Source organism: Orbilia oligospora (assembly GCF_000225545.1).
Source record: "Orbilia oligospora ATCC 24927 unplaced genomic scaffold scaffold00075, whole genome shotgun sequence".
Taxonomy (NCBI): Eukaryota; Fungi; Ascomycota; class Orbiliomycetes; order Orbiliales; family Orbiliaceae; genus Orbilia; species Orbilia oligospora.
Genome location: NW_011645632.1, coordinates 382,705 through 405,735, shown reverse-complemented (window position 1 = coordinate 405,735; position 23,031 = coordinate 382,705). Strand labels below are relative to the sequence as shown.

Below are 23,031 nucleotides of genomic sequence, written 5' to 3'. Positions count from 1 at the left end.
CGTTAAACTGCCATCACCCGCCAACGTCACCCAAAATATTAATCCCATCCATCCACTCAAGAGCTTGCCATCCTTCTCCCTCTTTTCCTCCCTCTCCCGAACGTCACCTCCAGAAAAGTCATCGATACCGCTCTTCCCATCTGACTCCCCAAAATAACTTCATCCAGGAGCAAGCGCTAGTACTCGAATACCCGATCTCGTGCTCTTTCAAAGGAAACCCCGCAACCTCTTTTTTAAAAATCAACCTATCTCTCTCTGACTTATCTCCGACAAGGATAAACGAGAGATCCTACGAGTGAAAGCACTTCCTCGTCACTCGTCCCCCGGAGAGGAGAGTTACTTTTACATAAATACGTCCGTACGAATCCTCCACCGAGACACCATGAGCGGATGGTTCAACAGCGCCTGGTTCGGTGGCGGCAGTGGATCGGCCCGCAACTCTGGACCCAAAAGCGCCATTATCAAACTACGAGAACAGAAGGAGACACTAGAAAAGCGAGAGGCCTATCTTGAATCTCAAATTCACGATCAGGAAGAAAAAGCGAAGAAGAATGTTACGGCGAATAAGAACGGTAAGCTTTTTAATGTCTAGACCTTTGACCTGAACCATACTTTTGTGTTTTATCGGAAGATGAGGATGGTCTATTGGAAAGGTAGTCAGCTAATACTTTTTCGACTAGTGGCACTGGCTGCGCTGAGGAAGAAGAAGACACTGGAGGGTGAACTAGAGAGAACACAGAAACAGATTGCAACCCTGGAGACACAGGTATGCCCGTCCTATCAACCCCGGGTCCATTCTTCAAACCCGTTCATTTCTCTAACCATCCATCAAATCAAATCCTCAGGTAGCATCCATCGAAAATGCAAACATAAACTACCAGACCCTCGAAGCTATGAAGGAGGCCAACAAGGCCATGAAGGATATGAACAAGAAGCACAATATCGACAAGATCGACAACCTCCTCGACGAGCTGGACGAACAGATGACAAACTCGAACCAGATAGCCGAACGTATTGGCCAGATCGGAGAAACCCACAACCAGATCGATGAATCCGAGCTGCTCGACGAGTTACGAGACCTGGAGCAGGAGAAACTGGACGAACAGATGCTGTCTGCTGGGGCACCGCCTGTCAGCGTTCCGAATGGAGCAGGTGAGTTATATCCGATCATTTCAATTTTATGGTATTGTACGGTTGTTAATAGACTATTTTTCGGTATACATAGAAAAACAAAAGCAGACGGCAAAACAAATCGAAGAAGAGGACGAAGAGGCAGAGCTTCAGAAACTCAGAGCCGAGATGGCAATGTGATTTTATCATTCCTTTGTCACGTGCTCCCTTCAACTCGTTCTCTCCTGTGGATTTTAGCTATCACAAGAAGGCGGGCCAAAGAAAGTACTCTCGCTTTTCCTCCTTCTCTCTTTTTATGTTAAACTTCCCCCGGTTGCCGTCACCTCTACGTTATGATATCATTGTCAGATGTCGGTGCCTTGTACTCCTATTTACTTACGCAATTACTTGCTAACTAAGTAATTTTTTTATTCTCCCTCCTCTTCTCTTTTTGTTCTTACAACGAGGGAACGCTGGGGTTTTTCTTTGTCGGGATAATGCTTTTTTTAGTTTTATGTTTTTTGTCAGGTTTCATGCATACTTAATTATAAGAATTCCCCCAAAGGTGGTGCATCGTGGGCGACTCCCCAACCTGTTTTGTTCTTGTCCTCGGTCGTGTGTAGCTTTCTTTCTTTCTTAAATGCTATAGGCGCTTGGTTCTGTTTCCCCTTGAATCTCTTCCTTTTTTTTCCTTTCTTTTTCGAGCTCCTTTCATAACCTATATATCCGAGAACTACTCCTGTCGATTAGCTGTTGCTTGCCTACTTGTGTGGATAGAATGATATAACTTCCTTTATTCTCCAAATCGAAAACCACCCGCTAAACAAAAAAAAAGATATAGAAAATTAAACTAGGCTATATACAAATATCATAACCAACCCCCCCTCAACATATCCCCTCGATCAAGCTGGCGTCTCATCTCCCTTCTGCGCAGACCTCCTCTCCACAACCGTCTTCCCTTTCCCCTTCTTCACCACATAAAAGTCATTAAACGAAAACATAACCCCCAAAAACCTCATATCCATATCTGACTGATTCGCCAAATCGCCCAATAAAACTGCAGTCCTCGCTTGGAACTCTATAGTCAAAGTCTTCAACCTCTGTCTTACACCCGGTAAATCACCGTCATCAGAGTCAGAATCCGAATCACTGTCGCTATCAGAGATCATCATATCGACTTTCCTATGTCTGAGGGAGCGTTTATCGGCTTCCGTAACACCCCATTTCCCGGCTGCGGTTCTGGCGTCGATTAGCGCGGAGGTAGCTTGTCGTCTTGTAAATTCCGCCACGGAGCAACTGTATAACCCATCCATAGCATCCTTATAAGCCAACATATTCTTCAAAATCTCATGTAACTGCGCCAAAAATGAGGTCTCGGGTTGTCTGGACTTCGAATTCGCCGTACCACCCCCAAGAAGTCCCTTTCTTGTAATGCTATTAAGATATACTTTATGCGCATCGATAAGATCGTCGAGCGTCACCCCTTGTTTCTCCATTGTACCCTTCAACTTCTCCCATGAAGGTTCGATAACCTGGAAGAGAATGTAATATTGTAGCTGAGCTACAAAATGTATCATCTCGGCAATACAACACCGTGCTACTTTCCAGTCGTTTCCAACTTTATCTGCAACACTGGCTAGTACCCCTCTAGCTCCTGTCATATACTTCTTCCATGCGCTACCTAACGCAAATTCCACACGTTTGATCCTCCATAGGAAGTTGAAGACTTTGAGGTATTCTCGACTGCCGTAGGGTGTTACTACCACGTCGACCGGTGGGTCGATTTTGTATTCGAGGGTGAATACGTCCCATCCGATTTCTCCGTGGCTTAATTCTAACATTCGGGCGTCTAGACGGCGGAGGACTTCTTGGGATTCGAATTGGGCGTTTGAGCCGCGAATTGCGTGTTCGAGCTGTGCAGTAAGATTATGTCTGTACAGTGTATTCGCCGGTCTATCCAAATTCGAAGATAAGGATTCCATCAATAAAGCGATGAAATCACCTTGTCCCAATAACAAGAACTTTTTGAGTGCGCAGAGGTGTTCGAATAAGTTGAACTTCGTGTTCATGAGGTGCATTAACCTCTCCATTGTTGTTTTGTAAGCTTCGTCGATGTTTTGTTCTAATGAGGCGTAGTCATCGTGACTTAATGCTTTACTTGTCGTTTTTGAATATTTTTCAACCCATTCGGAATCTTCGCAGCCGTAACGGATGAAGTTTAAACTTTTGCCGATGAGGAAGACTTTGTTTGCGAATTCTGGGGTCATGATCGTGGGGACCATTTCGTTGTCGAGTTTGTATTTATCCTGCCAGACGCTGGAGGCGTGGCCACGGCGTTCTTCACTTGCTTCCATGATTGCTTCTTCGGATTGTTCTATTACGAAGAACTCAAGATAAGGGTCTGTGAGTTCACCGTCATAAACCCATCTTCTGAGGAGATCGTAGAACGGTCGTGTGACGGACGTTAACAATCGTTTCGCAAAGTTGAAGACAAATGGATCGCCATGGGAGGTTGAGAAGCCGTGGATTATGGAGATCAATTGGCCGCCTCTTTTCCCCTTTGATTCGCCCACTATGGCGGCCATGAGACGGAGACCCATTGTTGCTTCTCTAGTCCATATCATGCATCTTCGAAGAGTTACGCCGACTTTTCGGACCGCAAGACCGTGCGGGTCGTCTTCTGCTAGTGTTGAGGTTGCACGTCGGATTTCACCCTCGAGGCCGGCTACTAGGCTTAGGTAGGCTTTTAGTTCGTTTCCTATCGCTGCGCTTAAGCTCTGGCCGACTAGGCCGCCTTTATCTTCTATTGCGTCGGATTCTTCGACGAAAGCTGAGAGAGAGCGGTAGAGTAATGCGGGCTCCGCGAGGGTGTGGAGGAGCGAGATTATAGGTATTGGAAGGTTTGGGGGCAGTTTTAGAGTGTTTTCTGGCGAGAAGGTGAGTATTTTGGAGGATACGCCTTGGAGGGTAAAGGGCATATCCTTAAGGAGAACAACTTCAGAGGGATCTAGAAAGTCGATTCGTTAGTACTTAGCTATAGAAACTGACAATTATGGTGAAATACCTAGTGGCGGATTGTTATTAGCTAGCAAAGCTGCCTTTGTTAGTTCACCAGTCTTCCCATCTCCCCGCTCCGGTGCCAAAAACGGCTTTGGCGGCACAGAGGCATCGAAATCATCATCCCTTATAGTCGTGGCTTTCGACGGCCTCCTCGTAGTCTCTGTTTCAGCTCTTGATGGTGCTCTAGACTCAACCCTGCTAGAAGATGGTCTTTCCGACGCCCTACTCGCTATATTCCTTTCCGACTCCTCAGATAGTTCGTGTAATAAATGGAGAATAGCACCCTTCTGCTTTATCAACGGTAATGTCAAAAGTCGGGAGTAAAGGTTGTGGAATCGGAGGGCTTTGTCGGATGTACGGTTGTCTCGGATTACTTCAATTTTTGTTTAAAATTCGTAACCAGTCAGCTAAAACTGTATCCTGCTGGTTTTACTTTCTCAGAGACACCTGCTAATAGGAGGAGTTTGCCCTTTTTAGCCAGGGCTTGTTTGGATGCGGGAGGGTGGGTGTATATACATTTGTTCTTTATGATGTTTGCGATATGAGCTGGATCGTCTGCATAGGCGGGAGCTACATGACTAGGAAGGTTGTTAGTTTATAGACGATAAGGTTGTAGAAAATCGAAAGATATAAATATACCTATCAATCATGCCCTGAGCCAGCTCAAGGGCATTTGCTTTAAGGTCTTCATCTTCATCTTCATCTTCGAGTTCGGGTAGAATGTATTCGATAAGTTTGGATAGACCTTCGTCTATTCTGTTATTTCGGGTGGATGGCATTGTGCGCGGTGGAAGAGAGCCGTCGCAATTAGGTCTGTTACATTCGACTTTTGATCGGAAAGACGGTAATGAGGCGTACGGTGCTCCAGAAACAGGTTGGAGGGGAGCGCGATGTGGAGATGGTGGTGAGGTATTGGAGCTAGGTTAGGTTGCAGAGGAGGATACTGGGATGTTGGATTGTTTTGAACTTCACGCGTTTAAGCTACGCAACGCAGAAGCTCGGTATCGACGACGAAGCACTTGATGCAAGAACTTGATACCAGCTGCCCGATGTTATGGCTAATCTCAATATTAACAGAGCATCATAGGTAGTTGATTAAAAGAAGGATGTAACTATTCATTGAATCTCTAGTTTGTAGACAGTCTTGTTATTATTAAAGAGAGCATTAGACAAGAATAGAAAGCTATAAAATAATGATATCTGATCTATATTATTACGAAGCCAACCAAAACTGAAGGGAAAGTACTGTGCAAAACTACCCGTCCTGTGTAGTATGTATCTATTCTACATCCGGTGGAACGAAGGGAGTAATAAGCATCTCACTAAACTTCTCCAGTTTATCTTTCCCACGGACTTCTTCGGTCAAAAGTGGCATCTTGACGACATTAAAGTCTTCATACAATTCAATCATCTGGTCAAGGTACTTCTTCTGCATTTTTCTTCGGGCGTTACACTGTTCGCATTCCGATCCCTTCTTTGGGTATAAGAGTTGGTTGACGACAATGCAGTGGGTGTCGATTTCGTAGGATGTTAGTTCTTGGATCATACGTTCGGTTTCGTATAGCGATAGGAACTCGGCGATGCAGACGCAGACGAAGCTAGTTCAGTTTCATTTAGCTCTTTTCTTCTCAATAACTTGATTTTGAATAGTGAAGACATACGTGGTCATATCGGGGTTCTTGAACTGCGTATTGACTTCACTGATGGTTTCTCTCATACTCTCCATCTTCTGAAGCATTTCATCCACATTACCAGGGCCACCAAGACCCTGCCCCATAATACCATTCAACATCGGTCCGAACCTTCCGGATAGCTGAGAAAGCTTCCCAAGGGCCTTTTCGAGGACAGTGGGGAACTGTAGGAACCTCAGGGTGTGGCCGGTAGGAGCTGTGTCGAAGACAATGGTATCATAGGACATCGATTTAACTTGTTTTAGGACTTCGGCAAAGGACATGGCTTCGTCGACACCAGGAATCTGCGCAGTTTTTAGTTAGAGATTTAAGTATCACGTAGTATCGTATTGAGCATCATACGCTAAATGCCAAGTCCTGCATCATCCCACCTAGTGGATTACCTTGACCGGATTCGCCTGCGATCAGGGCCATATTAGTATCCGTCATTTTGGTATCAGTTCTTGATAGAGCTTACTAGACTCTAGTAGCTCTTGCATCGATCCAGATGGATCAATTTCCATGGCGCTCAAGTTATCGAAGCCATCGATTTTTCTTGCCTCCTTGCCGAACTTCTGACCGAATGCGTCTGACAGGTTGTGAGCAGGATCTATATAATACTCATTAGTCAAGCTCCTATGATAGAAGGAATCAGGTATAAAATACCAGTAGATATGATGAGGACGCTCTTCCGCGCTCTAGCAAGCTGTATTGCCAAGGAGCACGATGTTGTAGTCTTTCCCACGCCACCCTTCCCGCCAACAAAGATCCATCGCAGCGTCTTCTGGTCGATGATGTTCTGCAGGGTGGGCTCTAGCTCGTCGAGATCTGCCATCTTGGAGTCTTTGCGATCGTATTCCGATGATAATCCGAGGTAACCTTGGTGTCTAGACGGCAGTGTACAGCTGTGCGATTGCTATTGCTGGCGTTGGTGGGGTGGTTCTTTGTTGGTGAGGCTCTACGTCAAAGCAGCAGAACTCGCCTTACTGGATTTGGCTTAGAGCCAACTCAAGCTTCCACGGAGCTTCCAGGCCCTCGACTGCTCAACCTCCACATCCAACGACGACGCGTCAACCTCTCCTCCTCCCATCAGCACAATCTCCATACGACGGACCGTCCGTTACCAAGACCTCACAGAATCCCACTCCGGAGAAGTTACGATACAGATCCGATAGCCTCACCCATTGCTTCTTAGCCTTTGAGCTGAACGAGGAAACGACGCCGCCAAAATGTCGGGTATGTAGCAGCGACATGCCGCTGTGCCGGCCGTTATACCCCACACACATGACCTTACGACACCCGGCGTGGGATATTTAGACTATTATCTTTACTAACTGGCTCCGTATGTACAATTAGGAAGCGCCGGATTCGACCGTCATATCACCATCTTCTCTGAGCAGGGTCGGCTCTATCAAGTTGGTGGGAAATCCTTCTTCCATTTCACCCCACGGACCTATTGGTTTTCAGCTGGATAAAACGCAAAAGAACTTCCAATCATATCCAGATCATTCCGAGTTATTGCATCTTTATCTCGTATCAGATGTTCAAGTCATCATCAATATATGCGGCTATTCGTATACGGTTTCGGAACATTGAAATGGATGATTGGGAGTTTTAAGTTTGCAGATATACGGTTAGAAAGGACATTTGTCGCTGACGCACGGAGTAACTTCCACAATATCCTTTTTTTAATAGAATATGCCTTCAAAGCCATAACTGCTGCAAATATCACCACCGTCGGGATCAGAGGCAAAAACTGTGCTGTCGTGATCTCCCAAAAGAAGGTCCCAGTAAGTTTGATGAACCCCACCCTTCCCGGCAACAAGAGAATACGGGCAAACCCGTAGCTGGGTTCTTCCTCTATTTTGGGAGGTTTCGCTCATTCTATCTTCGCCTTCCCTTGTTCGATTCTATTCGAACCCGCCGACAGGGCGTGTAGCCTTCCCGTGGTCCCCGTTATGCAAGATAGCTGGCTAATCGCACCTGGTATTACTATTGCATTTGTAGGATAAATTGATGGATCCAGCCTCAGTTACCTACATATTCTCCCTCTCGCCATCTCTGGGATGCGTTATGACCGGATCAATTGCGGATGCTCGAGCTTCGGTTACACGAGCACGGGGTGAAGCGGCGGAGTTTAGATACAAGTACGGGTACGAAATGCCCTGTGATGTTCTGTCAAAGCGACTGGCAAATATCAACCAAGTTTACACCCAGAGGGTAAGTCGTTTATAATTTTTCCGTTATTTTTGCCTCTCTATTCCTGCTTGGTTTACCCCGGAAAGACTTGCTGTCGATCTCGAAATCAAGAGCCTGGGTGGACATACCCAAAACGAAACTGTCTACGGAAAGTGGATATACTGTCTACGTTTCACCCTGCCGGGCCAAGACCCCCCGCACGGACTTAAACGATATCGAAACGGAAGCCCCATTTTTATCTTCATTTTCTTTTACTCCCTTTCTCGTTTTCGCGAATGAATGCTCTTTGTTACGAACAAGATAAAGGACCGTGGCTAATAGCTTCGTTCCGTGACGGGCCGTTGACAGGCATACATGCGCCCGCTAGGCGTTTCCATGACTCTGATATCTTTGGACGACGAGCACGGACCTTCTCTATACAAGGTCGACCCAGCGGGATACTACACGGGCTACAAGGCCACGGCATCCGGACCAAAGCAGCAGGAAGCCATCAACTTCCTCGAGAAGAAGCTAAAGAACAAGGATGCTGCGCCGGGAAGCTGGGAGGAAGTTGTTGAGTTGGCGATAACAACGTTGTCTACGGTTCTAAGCCAAGACTTCAAGGCTACCGAGATCGAGATTGGAGTTGTCGGTGCACCGAAGGAGGGTGACGACGAACAGGGCGAACCACAGTCACTTTTCCGGAAACTATCGGTTGACGAAATCGATAAGCGCCTGCAGAGTATTGCGGAGAAAGATTAAAGCAAAAAAATAATGATAAAAAAAACAAAGGAAACCCCATTACAGAAAACATCTATATTGTTTTTTGTAACTACTTTTTTTATTATTATTATTATTGTTTGACCATTTCCCGTCGAGCGTCAATGCTTGATCCTCCCATCCCGTTTTTTGCCTCCTGTTATCAATTGTCGAAAGAAATAAATTAATAGAGGCAATCTATCGAAACTACGCCATCAAGTGTGGCGGGCACTTGTCATCATAAACTTCGTGTTCCTTTGATATAACCCCCAACTATACATTCCCGTATTTGGTCGCCTCTGCGACCCCCATACTTATTATCAAAACATCTAATCTTTTGGTCATGTGGTCAGATGAGAAAAGGGGAAATAGTAAGAGGGATGGCGAGAGAGAGTCAGAGAGTCAGAGGGAGAGAGGAAACGAATTTATCCAGATCGCCGGCAGCATCCATTAAGGAAAACGATCGAACCTTATATTATATTAAGAAATTTTGGATTAATTCGTGCCCGCGGGAGAAAGTGAAACTTTCATGTTCCACAGATTATGCATGCCATACAGTAGCTTCAATGCCTACTTACTGACTTTCTCCGGTTTATACGATCATAGCGTATGTAGGTACAACGTATGTACAGTACTTTACATACGGCCGCGGAGTATGGTAAGACCACTAACAAGCTTTGACTTTGTTAGTTCAATATTCTTTTTTGACAGCTAAGCTCGGCCCGCTGAAAAAAAGTGGATACCGCCAGTGGAAGCAGACTGTGTTCCGGTGTGCATGAACATGAACGTGAAGAAAGTAAATTTGGGGTCCGTGCTTTTTTTGACTTCGGTCTCCTGGCGCAAGAGATTCCAGTTTTGCGCAATTGAAAACACCATGATGACAGAACCACGACATGCATCTCGGCACGCACGCACGCACGTACACTATAGTATGCTAGGCGTAATTACCCCTGGTAACATCTATTTCTCCATCATCATGGCGAATCCTTCAAAACCCATTGGAAGATCAGTGGACACGTATGTACGGGGTCCATGGGACGGACAAATGCGTATGCTAAGTATAACCTATTTCATCCAGCGATTTCCAGCCTCTGATCCCCTAACAAGGGAAAAAGAGAGAAAAACAACGTCAGTGAATCAATCTGAATGAATGGATGGATGAATGAACAGGCACCGGTAAAAGACCCGTGGTTCTATGCACGGTGATAGTGTAACTTCAACTGCATAACGGCCGGTCAAACGATCCAAAGTCCTCAAGGGACCGTGAACATCAGATGTAAGAAACCACCACCATAATTAGTACACAAGAGGCTTCCGGCTTTTAGCAAATGAGAGGATAATCCGGATTCCCACCCTGTTCCCCTCACCCCTCGCCCCAAACTTTCAATAGAACCGAGAGAGGAAACCGTCAATCTGAGTTCGTAACTACCACCCCGGTTAACGGTTGTTTCGAAGCTAACTCTGACAGATGTGAAGTAGTAGGTAGCGTGGGCGGGCTGGTCCGGCTGTCGATATTCCCGCTGGCCCCTCCCAGGAACCGGACAAGGCATTAAAGGCTTAATGAAACGAGATATTAGACGGGACTTTCTCTCATGATTGCTTGTGTCTATGTAATTGTCCCAAGCCAATGGACAAGACATGTCTTGTTACAAAAAACCTCAAGCTTTGTAAGATTATCATGATATCACCAGAACACCTCATGAGCATTTTTTAATAAAATTTATTTCTTTCTGCCCTGTTCAAGAGAATGAGCGAGCTTAAAGAAGGCAAAGGACCCTGGCATTTCTTCCCGCTGGATTAGATGAAATCCGCCAAGATCCCCCATGCAGACTAAACCAGAACAGCCGCCACTAAATCGAACAAACAAACATAACAGTGACGGAAGGAAGGGGTGAAGCCGGCCAAGTCATACATATGAGATGTTAAGATTTTAGGATATTTGATATTATAATCTACATGATTCGGGGAATGGGGACACAAGGCGGGTAGGGAAGAGAAGCGTAACGACTCTTTACCTAGCAGCTAAGCTAGCCCCAGCTTCGCAATGGATAAAAGAATCGAACCCGGTTCCCCACTAGCCATGCTGTTCGCCATAACCATCCCATATCTCTCCACTGCTGCGACCGCATACTACATAAGGAATACTTACAGTGCATGCGCGCGCGCTGCCCCCCATACTCCACTGTGTAGTATACATCATATCATCCCACATTGCGAGTTATAACCTATATCCAACTGGACATATAGCTAGATAATTGATCCCCCCCAAAAAAAAATATCGTCAAGACGAAACATACGAATAGAAAACATGGAAGCATGACAACAGATGTGCACACTCATGCGTACATACATACAGCCAGACATACAAACCCCCCCCCGCTTCCGCCGTCCGCCGTGTGTATACCGTAACTAATTTGTGCCAAACCCGGTTCCACTGTAATTTATCTCTGAATTGAACCCTTTGGATTAATATTTGTTTCCACACACACCACACCACACACGCACTTACGTTACCCCCCCGTCCCATGTCTAATAGGCAAAGTATCCCATCTGGATCGAAGATTACAGATAGGACTAAGGTTAGCCTTTTTTGTACTACTACTGCCGACTCTGCCGAGGCCGCAGCGGCTGCCCCGACATTATGGTTGAACATGGGGGGGCCATGGTGGCGGTTGCGAACTTTGATGAAGAAAGAAGAAGGGAAAAAAGAAGTCCAGAAAAGAATGAGAAGAACAAACAAAAAAGAAAACTTAGTCCCAAATCGTAAACGGGGATCCGGGATCGACAGGTTCCAGAGCAGGGAATGATAAGAAGAGAATGGTATTATTCTCATGTCATAGAAACATATATCAAGATATAACCTTGTAGGATGTCACATTCACTTATAATCTAACCTTTTTTTTATCACTCTTCCTTCTATATATGTAAGTAGTATTATTATTTTTATCTCGGTTCTGTGAAGAGGAAGGGAAATCCTAAATTAATTACAATTATTGTTTTTTTGTATTTGAAAAAATCGCGTCTTGAAACATATTTAGACGCCCCATGGAGGGGGTATATAGAGACAAAGAAAGAATATCACAGACAAAGCAAGAAAGTTAAAAGAAAAGCGCATGCTATGTAGGTGGGGGTGGTAAGTACTTACATACACCATCAGACCAAAGTCGTATGTATCTTATGCGAGGGCCGTAAGGCAAAAGGGAAGTCGAAACTTTTTCGTCCGTTTTCTTTCCTGTTCAGTACTCAAAAACGGAATATGTACGAAATACTTATTGATATATGCCACCAGCTAATAATACTATTAATCCGGGATTCGTCTAATATTGCATTGGCTATTAATCGGGGGAGGCGGGCGGGCGTGCGCGAAAGGATGTCAAATGCTAGAGAACCTTTCCTTCGAATTGAACCTGAACAGGCTTTTGGGGCCCACCACCATGTGCACCACCACCATCAGTACAGCTTAATTAGTTCAAAGTTCATTATTATCACCCCACACATTAATAGTCCAAAAAGCACGAGCCATCTTGACCTTCCGTCGCAGCGAGCTAGCTAGAAGCTGCCGATACATGCGTATACTGTACACGCACTATGATTAGTTTAGAAAAACCCCGTTCTGAAACATCACAAATCACAAAACCTCCCTCTGACATAATATGCAATGGATAAATTCAATCTTGGATATAATTGACATTCCTTTCTCTCTTAGAAGCCCAGTCTATAGCTTTTGTTGGCGCCCAGATAACTTAACTACCGGCCGTGTGATAGGCCAATAGGTGGTGGGAAATCGGTGCGCACAATGCGATCGATCGCTACCGTACCTACATACCTGTCTGCCTCCCAATGGCCTGGTCAAATGGGCGTTGGTCTGATGATCGATATTCCTGAATCATATAGCTAGCCAACCAGCCAGCCGACCAGCCCTCTGCGGAGCTCGACGGCGTGGGGAGAGACAAGCTTCTCAAGCGATGCGACGGCGCATTCGCGAGCAGTAACCGGACTGGTTCACTGATCCTTTTCGTCCGACGTCCGTAAGCATTTGCCGTGAAGGAATTCTCCAATGCTTTATGCTGGCGGCTACAACATTTGCAACATCGGCGCAGGTTTTTTTATATTTTTTTTTTCTGAATCGGAAAATTGCCCCCCCTCCCCTCCCCTCGAAAGTTTCATGAGCGCCGCTGCAAGTACTCGCTGCAGCATCAAGAAAGGAAAAAATCCGAGGAATGTGTGTCTGCAGTAGTGACAAAGCGGGATTCTTGCTGCCTTTGCTTTCTAAAGTGCCGTACGGAATATTTACGAGGCCGGTATCAAGCAGCTAGCTGGCGCTTTTGACGTGCCGGCTGTTGATGTTCTCATGCAATAGCACATGCAGGTTTATAGCGATAGATTAACAACCCACAGGTTCAGCTTCCGGCACCACCACAACCACCACAACCATAACCACACCCCTTCGATGTTCACAGGGTAATCCAGACAAGAAAAAAAAATCCCGTCCGTAGTTTCTGACACCCGACAGGTGTGTATGTACATCTATGCGGGTGTGAAAATATGCATAACAGGTTGTGCAAGATCTTGGCTCGATATCGATCTAGAGGACATGGAAGCACCCCTTTCACAAAAAAAAAAATTAATTAATTAATTAAATCGAATCAAAAGAGATAAAAAGGGAACTGCCAAAAAGCCGGCTTATTACAGTACATTACATTACATTACATACTCCACAGCCAAGAGGGGGGCCGGTTGGACATGGCTTACTATTCGATATTCGAATCGAAAATCATTCCCTTGTTCTGGGTTTTTCCTTGAAGGATCGAGCGAAAGAGAAGAAGAAGCGGGAGGTGTGTATGTACATATGGATGTATTTATCTATGCATGTATACGAGTAGATAATAACTACTTCTTACTATGTATTCATCTTATTAAATTTTTACGAGGGCCGTCGATGGAAACACCCGTTTATTTGGCAGCGTAGGTACACACCCTTCCATCTCGTACCCCGCCCTCACATGCAATATTTGGAGGATGATAATATCTTTTTTTTTTTTTGTTTCTGTGGAGGAGGCACAGCGGCGTCTACGGCCATACGATAGTCAGCTAAGCTATTAAGTTATCTGAACTTACTTAAGCATCCACCGCCGGCCACCATCAGCGCCGTTAACCCCATGTTTCAATTATAGCCAGGGGGGGCGAAAAAGAAAGAAAGAAAGAAAAAAGGGATACACGGCGAGTTTTACGAACTAAGGTCAGAAGAACACGAGATGATCCTTAATACCAAGCGGCTTTACGGACCAACCGGTGAGATTTCGAAAGAGAGAAAGAGAAAAAAAAAAAAAAAAAAAAGGACGAATACGCAAAAGGAATGCTGAAAATTCCAAGGCCTATAACATGACCTCAACTATCGGAGAAAGAAGAAGGAGTGCATGTGTGCGTCTCCCCGCGGTGTGTGCGACCATAAGCCTAAAAACCAAGGTTTTGTCTTATTTAAAAAAAAGAATTTAGAAGGATTATGTGTTGTTGCTGTTGTGGGATCCTTTTTGGGCGAGAAGGAAGCTTTCGCGAGCTGACTGGCTGGTTTAAGCTTCTGGTATGACATCTAGTCTCAGAAGGGCTGTCGGCGGGCCAGTACGGCCTCGAGCGGCCTCTTTTCTCCCCCTCTCTATCACACTTGTGCGTTTCCCTGGCTTATCCGGAAAATCGTCTGATCATTCTGTAAGCTAGCAGTTGGATGTCTCGGAAGCAAATGTCTCCAGCTGAAAGCATGCAGAAAATAGGCTGTGAAGATCCGGGGACCTCGAGAAGTCGAAGAAAAAGTGTGGGTACGTGTGGGTGTGGGTGTGATCCGCTGCCAGGGAGTCGACTCAATGACAGCTTTTTTTTTTTTTTTTTCTGACTTCGAAGTTTCAATATCTTCCATTCCTTTGGCGAGGCGAGCTCCCTTAAGCGCTGCTTTTTTTTCTTCTCGTTCGATCGTTTCAATTGGAATTTTGGTTTCTGACCAGCTGCCTGGCCTGCTGCTCCCAAGCGGATTAACTTGATCCTCCTCGCATCCCTCCCCCTTGGGTCATTTTCACGTGGCTCATTGAAACGACCGAGAACATCGCGAAATCGAATTTTTTCTTTCTTTAAACAACATTTATTACTAGCACACCATCTTTTTCGTGGTTGGAATATACATATGTATATTTCTTTTTTCCCTCTCTCTCTCTCTCTCTTACTTTTTTTTTCTTCTTCCTCTCCGCGGATCAACCACCACAACCACTACCCCAGCACATCTGTGGCCCGAAGTATGTATGTATGTGCGCACCATCCAGACGGTGGTATTCGCGGAAGGGGGAAGGGGAGGGTTTGTCAGAATAGTGGCAGGGCATATGGCTGTCACCTACCTTTAACGGTTGGGATCCATGAACAGTATCGACGGACGATATCAATCCTTCAATGGAATCAATATATCATATCATATGTATTGGTTTTACCTATACATAGTATATAAACTAAGCCAGGACTTACTTAGTGTAGAGCCGCGTGGGTGAGGCGGCATCCCGTCAGCAGTAGTATTAGGTATGGATAATGATTTGAAACCATGTCGTAGATTCATGATTGATCATCGAATGCTTGAAAGTGGCGCGGGAAGGTGCCGATACCGTATGTATGTATGTATGCACTCGAGTTCCTTTTTCCTCCCCTCCGCACGTCTAGACCTTTCGCTTTGTGTTGGATATTACATGTATTATGTACGTACGTACAGACAGGATCCGAGATGGAAGATATTGATAATGTGAGATATGTATTGGAAGTACTTCCATATGTAAGTAACGAAAAGAGGTACGCTATCCTCAGGTACAATCCGACCTTCTGACAAAAGACAATCTGCAAGTCGAAACGGAAAAAAATCCAATCAACCAGTCAATCAAACGGCACGGCCCCTTTGCAAAAGCGAACCACAGATATGTAAGTCAGTAAAGCAGGAGTGTGGTCCTTTTTTCTTCTTCTTTTTCCAGCCAATAGACCATTAGTACAGTATCCTGCATGATGTACTTAAATGTATGTTGAGTGATGTATATGTACGGTATAGGATGTCAAATTTCTTCTTTCTTCAAACCCAGTTTTTTTTTTTTTTTTCCTTCTCTCCGCTGTTTGAATTCTGAAATTCTGGAGTAAATTGACGCCTTTTGTTTTTCGGTTCGAAACTGGGCTTTTTTTTCTGCGAACTCCTGGTACCTACCTTTCCTACGTAGCATCCGAGTTTATGCACAGTGTAGGTCAGAGCTAGATGTAAGTATGAAGTATGTAAGAGTACTATGTAAGGCTCTGGTCCTCGAATCATAAATCACATCAAACCCCCATGCATGGTTTTCCCCGTCCAATCATATCAAACCCGAATGAAGCGCTGCTTTGATCATGAATGTAAAGGAAATGAATTAGAAAAAAAGGAAAGAAAGAAAGATAGATAAATAGATAGACATTTAAGTGCCTTACTTGGGTATAGAATATATAATCCAAATATTCATATACGAAAATGAATATTCTAGACCCAAGTCAAATAACTGATCAGCTACCCGGGTAAGTAAATCCATACTACATACGTACATATATACACATTTCTAGACTTATCTACATATTTACCTACGTAGGTATGTATGTCTGTAAGTACTTCTAAAATAATAATAATACAAAATGACAGTACACAGACTCTAAATATTCGTTAATATTTTTAAACATAGGATAATAATAAACACCGACGTATGTGAACTTTCAAATGAGCTAGGGCTTTTAACGTCAAACGGTGCATCTATAAACAACCTTTCTACTCCGAAATAGCTTCCCAAACTGTGTGTCGAAATACCAATTTATTAATTTTCTAACTCATGCCAACGTCTTGATCTCCTGGTGACGAATAAGAGCCACGAATGCAATCACAAGGTTGATAAAACTGGTAACCAACCCAGTCACAGAATTCAAAAGTTCCAAACCCAGGAACATGTCGCTATTGAATTCCGGAATAAGGTGTCTTTCTAATCCGTTGAAGTAAATATCCCAGACTAGCAACCGCCGCACCACTACCAAGACGAACATAGTCTCAGGGGCAGACGCATAAAATAAAGCAAATTGAGTATTACAATTGCATAATTTAGAAGTTCGACTAGCTTACCTCTAAGGCACAGTTCTCGTGATTCAACTTCCGGCTTGAAAGTCGGGCCAGGTTCTGAGCCAACTAGGGTGCTGTTATAACTTCTTAAGCTCATGGTAGGTAGTTATAAGTAAGTAGGTGTATTGTACGATGGTGGTCCGGTTTACATTCTATCTTTGTATAACGATAAGAAAGACCCAGCTGGCAACACCTCAGGTGGGCTGGGTATGAGACAAATAAATTTTGGAATAAATCTGCTATAATTGATGATCTCTAGACATGGCGATCCGCCTCGAATGCTTCTATCTAAAAGAAGCATTGCATTCCGTGTAACAGAAGCGGTAATCGATCACGTGCAAACATGAACAATTGCAAACGGTCCCGAGTCTATAAAAAGGAAACCACCAAACTTGTGAGCCAAGATGCCAATCCAGCGCTCTGGAGGAATTTCCAAGCATGAATAGGTAAGTACTTATGTATCGATATGTATTTCAAAAAAAAAAGGCCCTTTTCATTACTTTGTTTTTTTTGAAGAGAATGACGGCAAACACCATCTTGAACCACCCCTTCCCCACCGCCAACCAACAAACCCCAGTCGTGCTATGCTTAATCCTGGGAGGTTTCCCACTTCCGCCCACTATCTTGCATATGATAACAGGTGCCAAGGAACGATGGGGTTAGCCTTGATCGGTCAAGCATTTTTTTTTTCTTTCTTTCTTTACTTTTCGGTAAGCTAGCTACGTACTAGGTAAACTCACTGCGTACAATGCAGTACGGGATATCCAACTCGTGGATGTGTGTATGGATGGGAAAGGGCTGGACACATTAGGCATGGATGTCTTTTTTTTTTTTTTTCCCTTCGCCGCAAGCTTGGGTATAGGTAGGTGCACGTAAGAAGAGGAAAATCTTCAGAATGCGATGAAACTGCGCATCAGATGTCGCTTGGAATCTGTGTTTGATGACAGGATCGAAAAAAAACCCCCCAAGTTGAAAAGTTTCATGGACATCCATACCTACATGTATGGATGTATCTACTTATGTAAGTAAGAAAGTACATATTTTCTCAAAAGGTCGATATCCCGTCCCTTCTTCTCGCTCTCTCTTATGTTTTATTTTTTTTATTTTCTTTTATTTTCTTTTCTCTTGACATTCTTTTGAATACTTGGTTAAACGATTGATGATAAATATAAGATGAACGTGAGAATTAAATTTATAATCTTCAAAGAATTTTTCTTCTCGTTAACTTCCGGGGAAAGGGAATCCTTGTTAAAACATTCGATATCGCATTTGCTTCACACCATCTTTTTTAAATCAATTGATATTTGAACGATGCAGAAACAAGAGTCCGATAATCATTGATATGGCAGCGTCATAGCAAAGGCGAGTAAAAGCAAGAAATAAATAAATATCTTTACAATATCATATATACGGCATAAATTTAATTTGTTCAGGTACCTAACCTTAGTTTTTACTCAAGAAAAATTAATTGAATAACCCCCCCCCAAAAAAAGGGGGGGACGAAAACATTAGTGGGCATGTATGTACTTGATGCATTCCTTTTACATATTTCGACTACCAAGTACTTGATGTATCTGAATCGCACGATACTGCGTCTTTATTGTTCAAAGCCTGTATGTAAGTCAGTAAGTAAGTAAAGTAAAGTAAAAGTATCTGTACGTAGGAGTCAACAAGAAAGAACGAGAAAAAAAAATTATACAAGGTTGGCCCCTAAGCCTGATTGGTTCTGGGACGGGAAGTGGTACTTCCTTTTCCTTCTTCTAGAGAATTGCTTGCAGCGGGATGAGAATTACTGATCTTGAAGGGAAAAAGAAGAACAAGAAAAAGTAAATAACCAGTAGTTAGTATGAAGCTAGGAAAGTATGTAAAAAAGGGAAAGGGAAAAAAAAAAGTTGGGATAAAAAAAACATCTAACGGCCGGTTCCACAAGGCAAACGAGGATGAGAAAAGAAGCTGATACGTCAGTAGTTAAGTTTTAACCACCAGAGAAGAAAAAAAGGATCCGTAAGTTTTACAGTGGGAAAAAAAAAAAAAAAAAAAAAAAAAAAAAAAAGGGAAGTTCGCGCTCGGGACGGGTTGAATGGAATTCTCGCTCGCCGGAAATGGCTATTCGTACGTCGATGTTCGTCGAACCGTCGATTTCAAGATTGGGGCAGTGTTGAAGTGGTAATGGCGTAGGTTAGCGGGTTGAGTTTTATGGATCATGGGGGCCGGCGTTGAGTATGTATGTGCATACATTGTACGGTGGGAAAGCCTCATATCTGCATACAGACTCACTCGCATAGTTTGGGGAAACGGATGCAAAAGAGGCGTTTTTCTTTGGGGTATTTTTGCTTCGCACACAAACGGTACTGTGAGTATCCACTGTAAAAGGCACCACCATGTATGTATGCGTAAGTAAGTAAGTACATAGGTAGTAAGTAAGCTATGGTATGTACGGTATGGTATGTAGGTACAAGTTGCTTTTTCCCCCGCTTCCTTTCTTTTCCATTGTCTGCGTCGTCGCTTCCATATCCCTCCTGGGTAGGTGAGGCAGATAATAAAAAAATGGTCCCAGATAAACGTGATCACAATCTCAGAACCGAAAGGCCGGCTGGACAGGTCAGGCGATAACATAGGAAAGCTATAACGGTACCGAGATACTGATCAGCAGTGCAGACATGAGGTCCAGTACCTCGCAGCTAGAAACCCACCCTTCATTCATTCGTTCTTTCTTTTCTTGCGCGCCTAGACCACAATATGTGTATCACCTGTGTGTGGGCCGGGACTAGTTACTATATGTATGGATTTTATTGTTATTCTACATGGCAATTCGTGATCGAATCATCTCTGAGATGTGGTCTTTCTTCTGTACACGGGTTTTATGGTTTCCCTCCGACGAAAATAGTAATCTCAACAGGTTAGTTTAGCTTGATAGACAAGGACAAGGTGGGGACAGCAGCAAGAAAGAAAAGAAAAAAAGGAAGTCTATCTTGTCCAAAGTCTGACAAGGCTGGAGAAGAAAGCGATCTCAAGTGAGGAATCTAAAGAACTTGGCTCTTTTTTAGCTAAGTCCAGCAAGGAAGTAAGCAAGAATTAGACGATGAAGATCATAGACCGGTTGGGGAATAAGAAGTGTTATTTGCTGGGAAAGCTTGGAAAAGGCTCAAAGTTTCAATGCACTACGACGAGGGAAAAGGGAAATAAAGCCCATTCGCATTCGCAGGTCGGGGTAGTATGTGTGTGTGTGTGCGTGGTGCGGTGCGGTGTATGCAACGGACTTGCATCACCACCCCGGGAGAGACTAGTGTGGAGGGGTGGTTTGTGATAGTGGAGGGTTAGTTCAAGCAGTGATTAGAAAGAGAGAAAGAGAGCTAAGTATCCGTCGATGCTTTGCCGAAACCAAGACCGAACGAGCGAGAGAATTTCAAGGACAGGGCGCGAAGGCTGCTTTGGAAGCTGCACATGCCGGCTCCGAGGGTGTCCAGTCGAGTCGAGGAAACTACCTGGGCCAGAAGTAGAGGGGTTGAAGGGAAGGAAGAAGAAAAATTTCGTTGAATGTAACCGCCTCGACCTGTATGTAGTCACATCTACCAATAACGACCTAGGACATGACATCGGAGAGCAAGTGGGGCTGGGGAGGATTCTCATGCTGATGTTCACGGAAGGCAGGTCTCACAATCAGAAAGAAAAGAAAAATCAAGCTAGCTAGACTAGGGATTCTGGGATCGATTGTGAAAGGAAAGAAGAGATTTTTTTGGTGGTGGTGAAGCCGTGGGTAATGCTGGGCCTGGTTCGGTACTTGTGAGGTATGTACCGGTATACCGCATCCGCATCCTTCCAGGTTTCTGCCGTCCAGCTCAGACGAGAATACATGTACAAGTACTATTCACAGAGTAACTTTTCTGGATTGGATTTGGATTGGATCCCAACGAATGAACGGAGGAAACAGACCGTCCGATAGATTATTGTTCGCGGTTTAGTCTGGATTTTTTTTTTGTGAGTAGACTAATAGATGTGTGTAGGGCAAGACAAGACAGGACAAGACACATATGCACACACGATGTGATCAATTGAATTTTTCTTTTAGTCTGATTATGATATAAAAATTTATAATATAAAAAAAGAATTTAGGGACGAAGCTAGTGGACGATAGTTGGCTAGCCAGACGATATCATAATCGTACCGTATCATATCTGACAGAATAGACTAGCGATATCTCCGTATACGAGGATTCGTGCTTGATTATAATTCCGATGATAACTATAATTATGAGAAACAAGATCTAGTCTAACTCTTCCCGACAACCCAGCTAGTTAGTTCTGATAAGTGGGAATTCAATTCGAAGTAAGGATATGCTTAATTATAACAGCAAAATCAGCAGCTTCTGAGTTGAGCACGGAACGTTAACGCAGCCGGACTGATCGACCTGCCAAATTACTGCCCGCAGGCTGATCCATCGCCAATCAGGTCCAGCCAGACAACACATATCCCGGCTCTGCAGCTGTTTTGGACCAGCCCGTCCTGTACAGCGCGGGCTAAATCCAACGTCCTCTCTTCGGCTCTCTTCCCTTCTTCATTCCTCCATCTTGTCCTGTCTTGTCCTGTCTTGTCCTGTCCTATCCTGCCCTGCCCTGTCCTGTTCCAAGAGCAAGAGTTAGAGCAAGAGCACGAGTACGAGCAAAGAGTAAAGAGCGAAAAACGAGAACGAGAACAAAGAACAAGAGCCAGAATCCCCTCCCCTTCCTCTGCCCCCTTCCCCTTCCCCTTCCCCCTTCCCTTTCACCCCTCCGATAACCCATACACGGCCGGGGAACATCAACCGGGTCTAGCTTTTTGAATAAGGGAGCTGGGAAAGGACCTGGACTGGACCTGGCTTGCTTGGACTGACCGACACGGACGACGAGTCCCAGACACCTTACAAGGGGGGGATATTTATTAGCTTCGGCCATTTTTCTTTCGTCAGGCTTGTTCGAACCAGGGCAGCAAGAACGGCCGACGACGACACACTCTCACGTTCTCCCAAATACTCACTCACACATGCTCTCTTCTTCTTCCTCTTCTTCTCTTTCTTATTCCTTTTATTCATACTCATGTTCATGTTCATGTTCTTCTTATGTTGAATGTTGAATGTTAACGTCCATGCAATAACGTTTCTCCACTCAAGTATATCTACTTATTTCTTCACCAGAGATATCCCTCGTTATTCGTTATTACCATTGATATTTACCTATTATATCCCTTCCGTTACATATTTGATTTTATACAGCTCCCATTACACATACTTACATACCGACATACATACACAAATACATACATTCAGACATACTTCTTGTTTTCCCCTCTATTTGTTACTACCTTTATTCCTACGACCTTTATTCTATTACGGTTAAGATATTCAAATATATATTCTGTATATGACATACATCTGCTGAACATCCTTCTTTCCTTATTATATTATTTTCTTTTTTTTCCCTCTCTCTTCTCTCGTTTCTTTTTTCATATTCTCCCCCCCCCTTCCCTCGTTGCTTTTTTCTCTTCCCTTCCCTCTTGAAACGCAAGATATCGTGGGTTCTTGTATCGGGGAGGTGACTATATAGCCCTATTATAATACTGATGGTACCGGTGGTAATTACACGGCCTGCAGTACTAAATCGCCAGGGACAGAACGGGAACCATCCTCAACCGCTGTCAAAACTCTGATATTCCTTTCCCTTGGCTTGAACCAATATCGATATATATATATATATAAGTATCAGTGTATATTTATATATATATATACACACGTACATATCATATCAAAGTTCACGGACTTGCTATATCGAATCAACGGGCGCTATAACCTGAGGTTTGGAATATAGGGCGAAGATCTCCCGGCCACGCCCAGTCAAGTACAGTCTACATACCTGTACGTACTATACTATACTATACTCTACACAATCCTCAACCATAACCACAACTAAACCACAACAAGCCGCCAACCGCCAACCATTATCGGCACCACCTGCACTGCACTGAATGTGTACCTGCACACAGCACAGCACTCCACCGACAACATTAATTAACAGCAGCAGCACCACCACCACGGCCACCACAACAACCACCACCACACCACCACCATCATTATTATCA

General features: G+C 44.2%; 4 protein-coding genes across 4 annotated transcripts; 2 read left to right on the top strand and 2 right to left on the bottom strand.

Annotated features, from left to right (window-relative positions):
• Positions 1 to 382: 382 nt before the first annotated feature.
• Positions 383 to 1,311, top strand: AOL_s00075g101 (uncharacterized protein; the record flags this gene model as incomplete). The annotated part of the gene is made up of 4 exons (XM_011122412.1): positions 383 to 572; positions 681 to 766; positions 846 to 1,152; positions 1,226 to 1,311. 4 exons carry the CDS (start codon positions 383 to 385, stop codon positions 1,309 to 1,311), a joined length of 669 nt encoding a protein of 222 aa, XP_011120714.1.
• Positions 1,312 to 2,012: 701 nt separating this feature from the next.
• On the bottom strand, positions 2,013 to 4,949 carry AOL_s00075g100 (uncharacterized protein; the record flags this gene model as incomplete). Its single annotated transcript, XM_011122411.1, has 4 exons — positions 2,013 to 4,117; positions 4,175 to 4,543; positions 4,618 to 4,748; positions 4,810 to 4,949. 4 exons carry the CDS (start codon positions 4,947 to 4,949, stop codon positions 2,013 to 2,015), a joined length of 2,745 nt encoding a protein of 914 aa, XP_011120713.1.
• Positions 4,950 to 5,449: 500 nt separating this feature from the next.
• On the bottom strand, positions 5,450 to 6,675 carry AOL_s00075g99 (uncharacterized protein; the record flags this gene model as incomplete). Its single annotated transcript, XM_011122410.1, has 5 exons — positions 5,450 to 5,768; positions 5,832 to 6,145; positions 6,204 to 6,259; positions 6,319 to 6,450; positions 6,507 to 6,675. The coding sequence occupies 5 exons, from the start codon at positions 6,673 to 6,675 to the stop codon at positions 5,450 to 5,452; spliced, it is 990 nt and encodes a 329-aa protein (XP_011120712.1).
• Positions 6,676 to 7,069: 394 nt separating this feature from the next.
• Positions 7,070 to 8,780, top strand: AOL_s00075g98 (uncharacterized protein; the record flags this gene model as incomplete). Its single annotated transcript, XM_011122409.1, has 5 exons — positions 7,070 to 7,076; positions 7,197 to 7,259; positions 7,536 to 7,630; positions 7,848 to 8,060; positions 8,388 to 8,780. The coding sequence occupies 5 exons, from the start codon at positions 7,070 to 7,072 to the stop codon at positions 8,778 to 8,780; spliced, it is 771 nt and encodes a 256-aa protein (XP_011120711.1).
• Between the last annotated feature and the right edge of the window lie 14,251 nt (positions 8,781 to 23,031).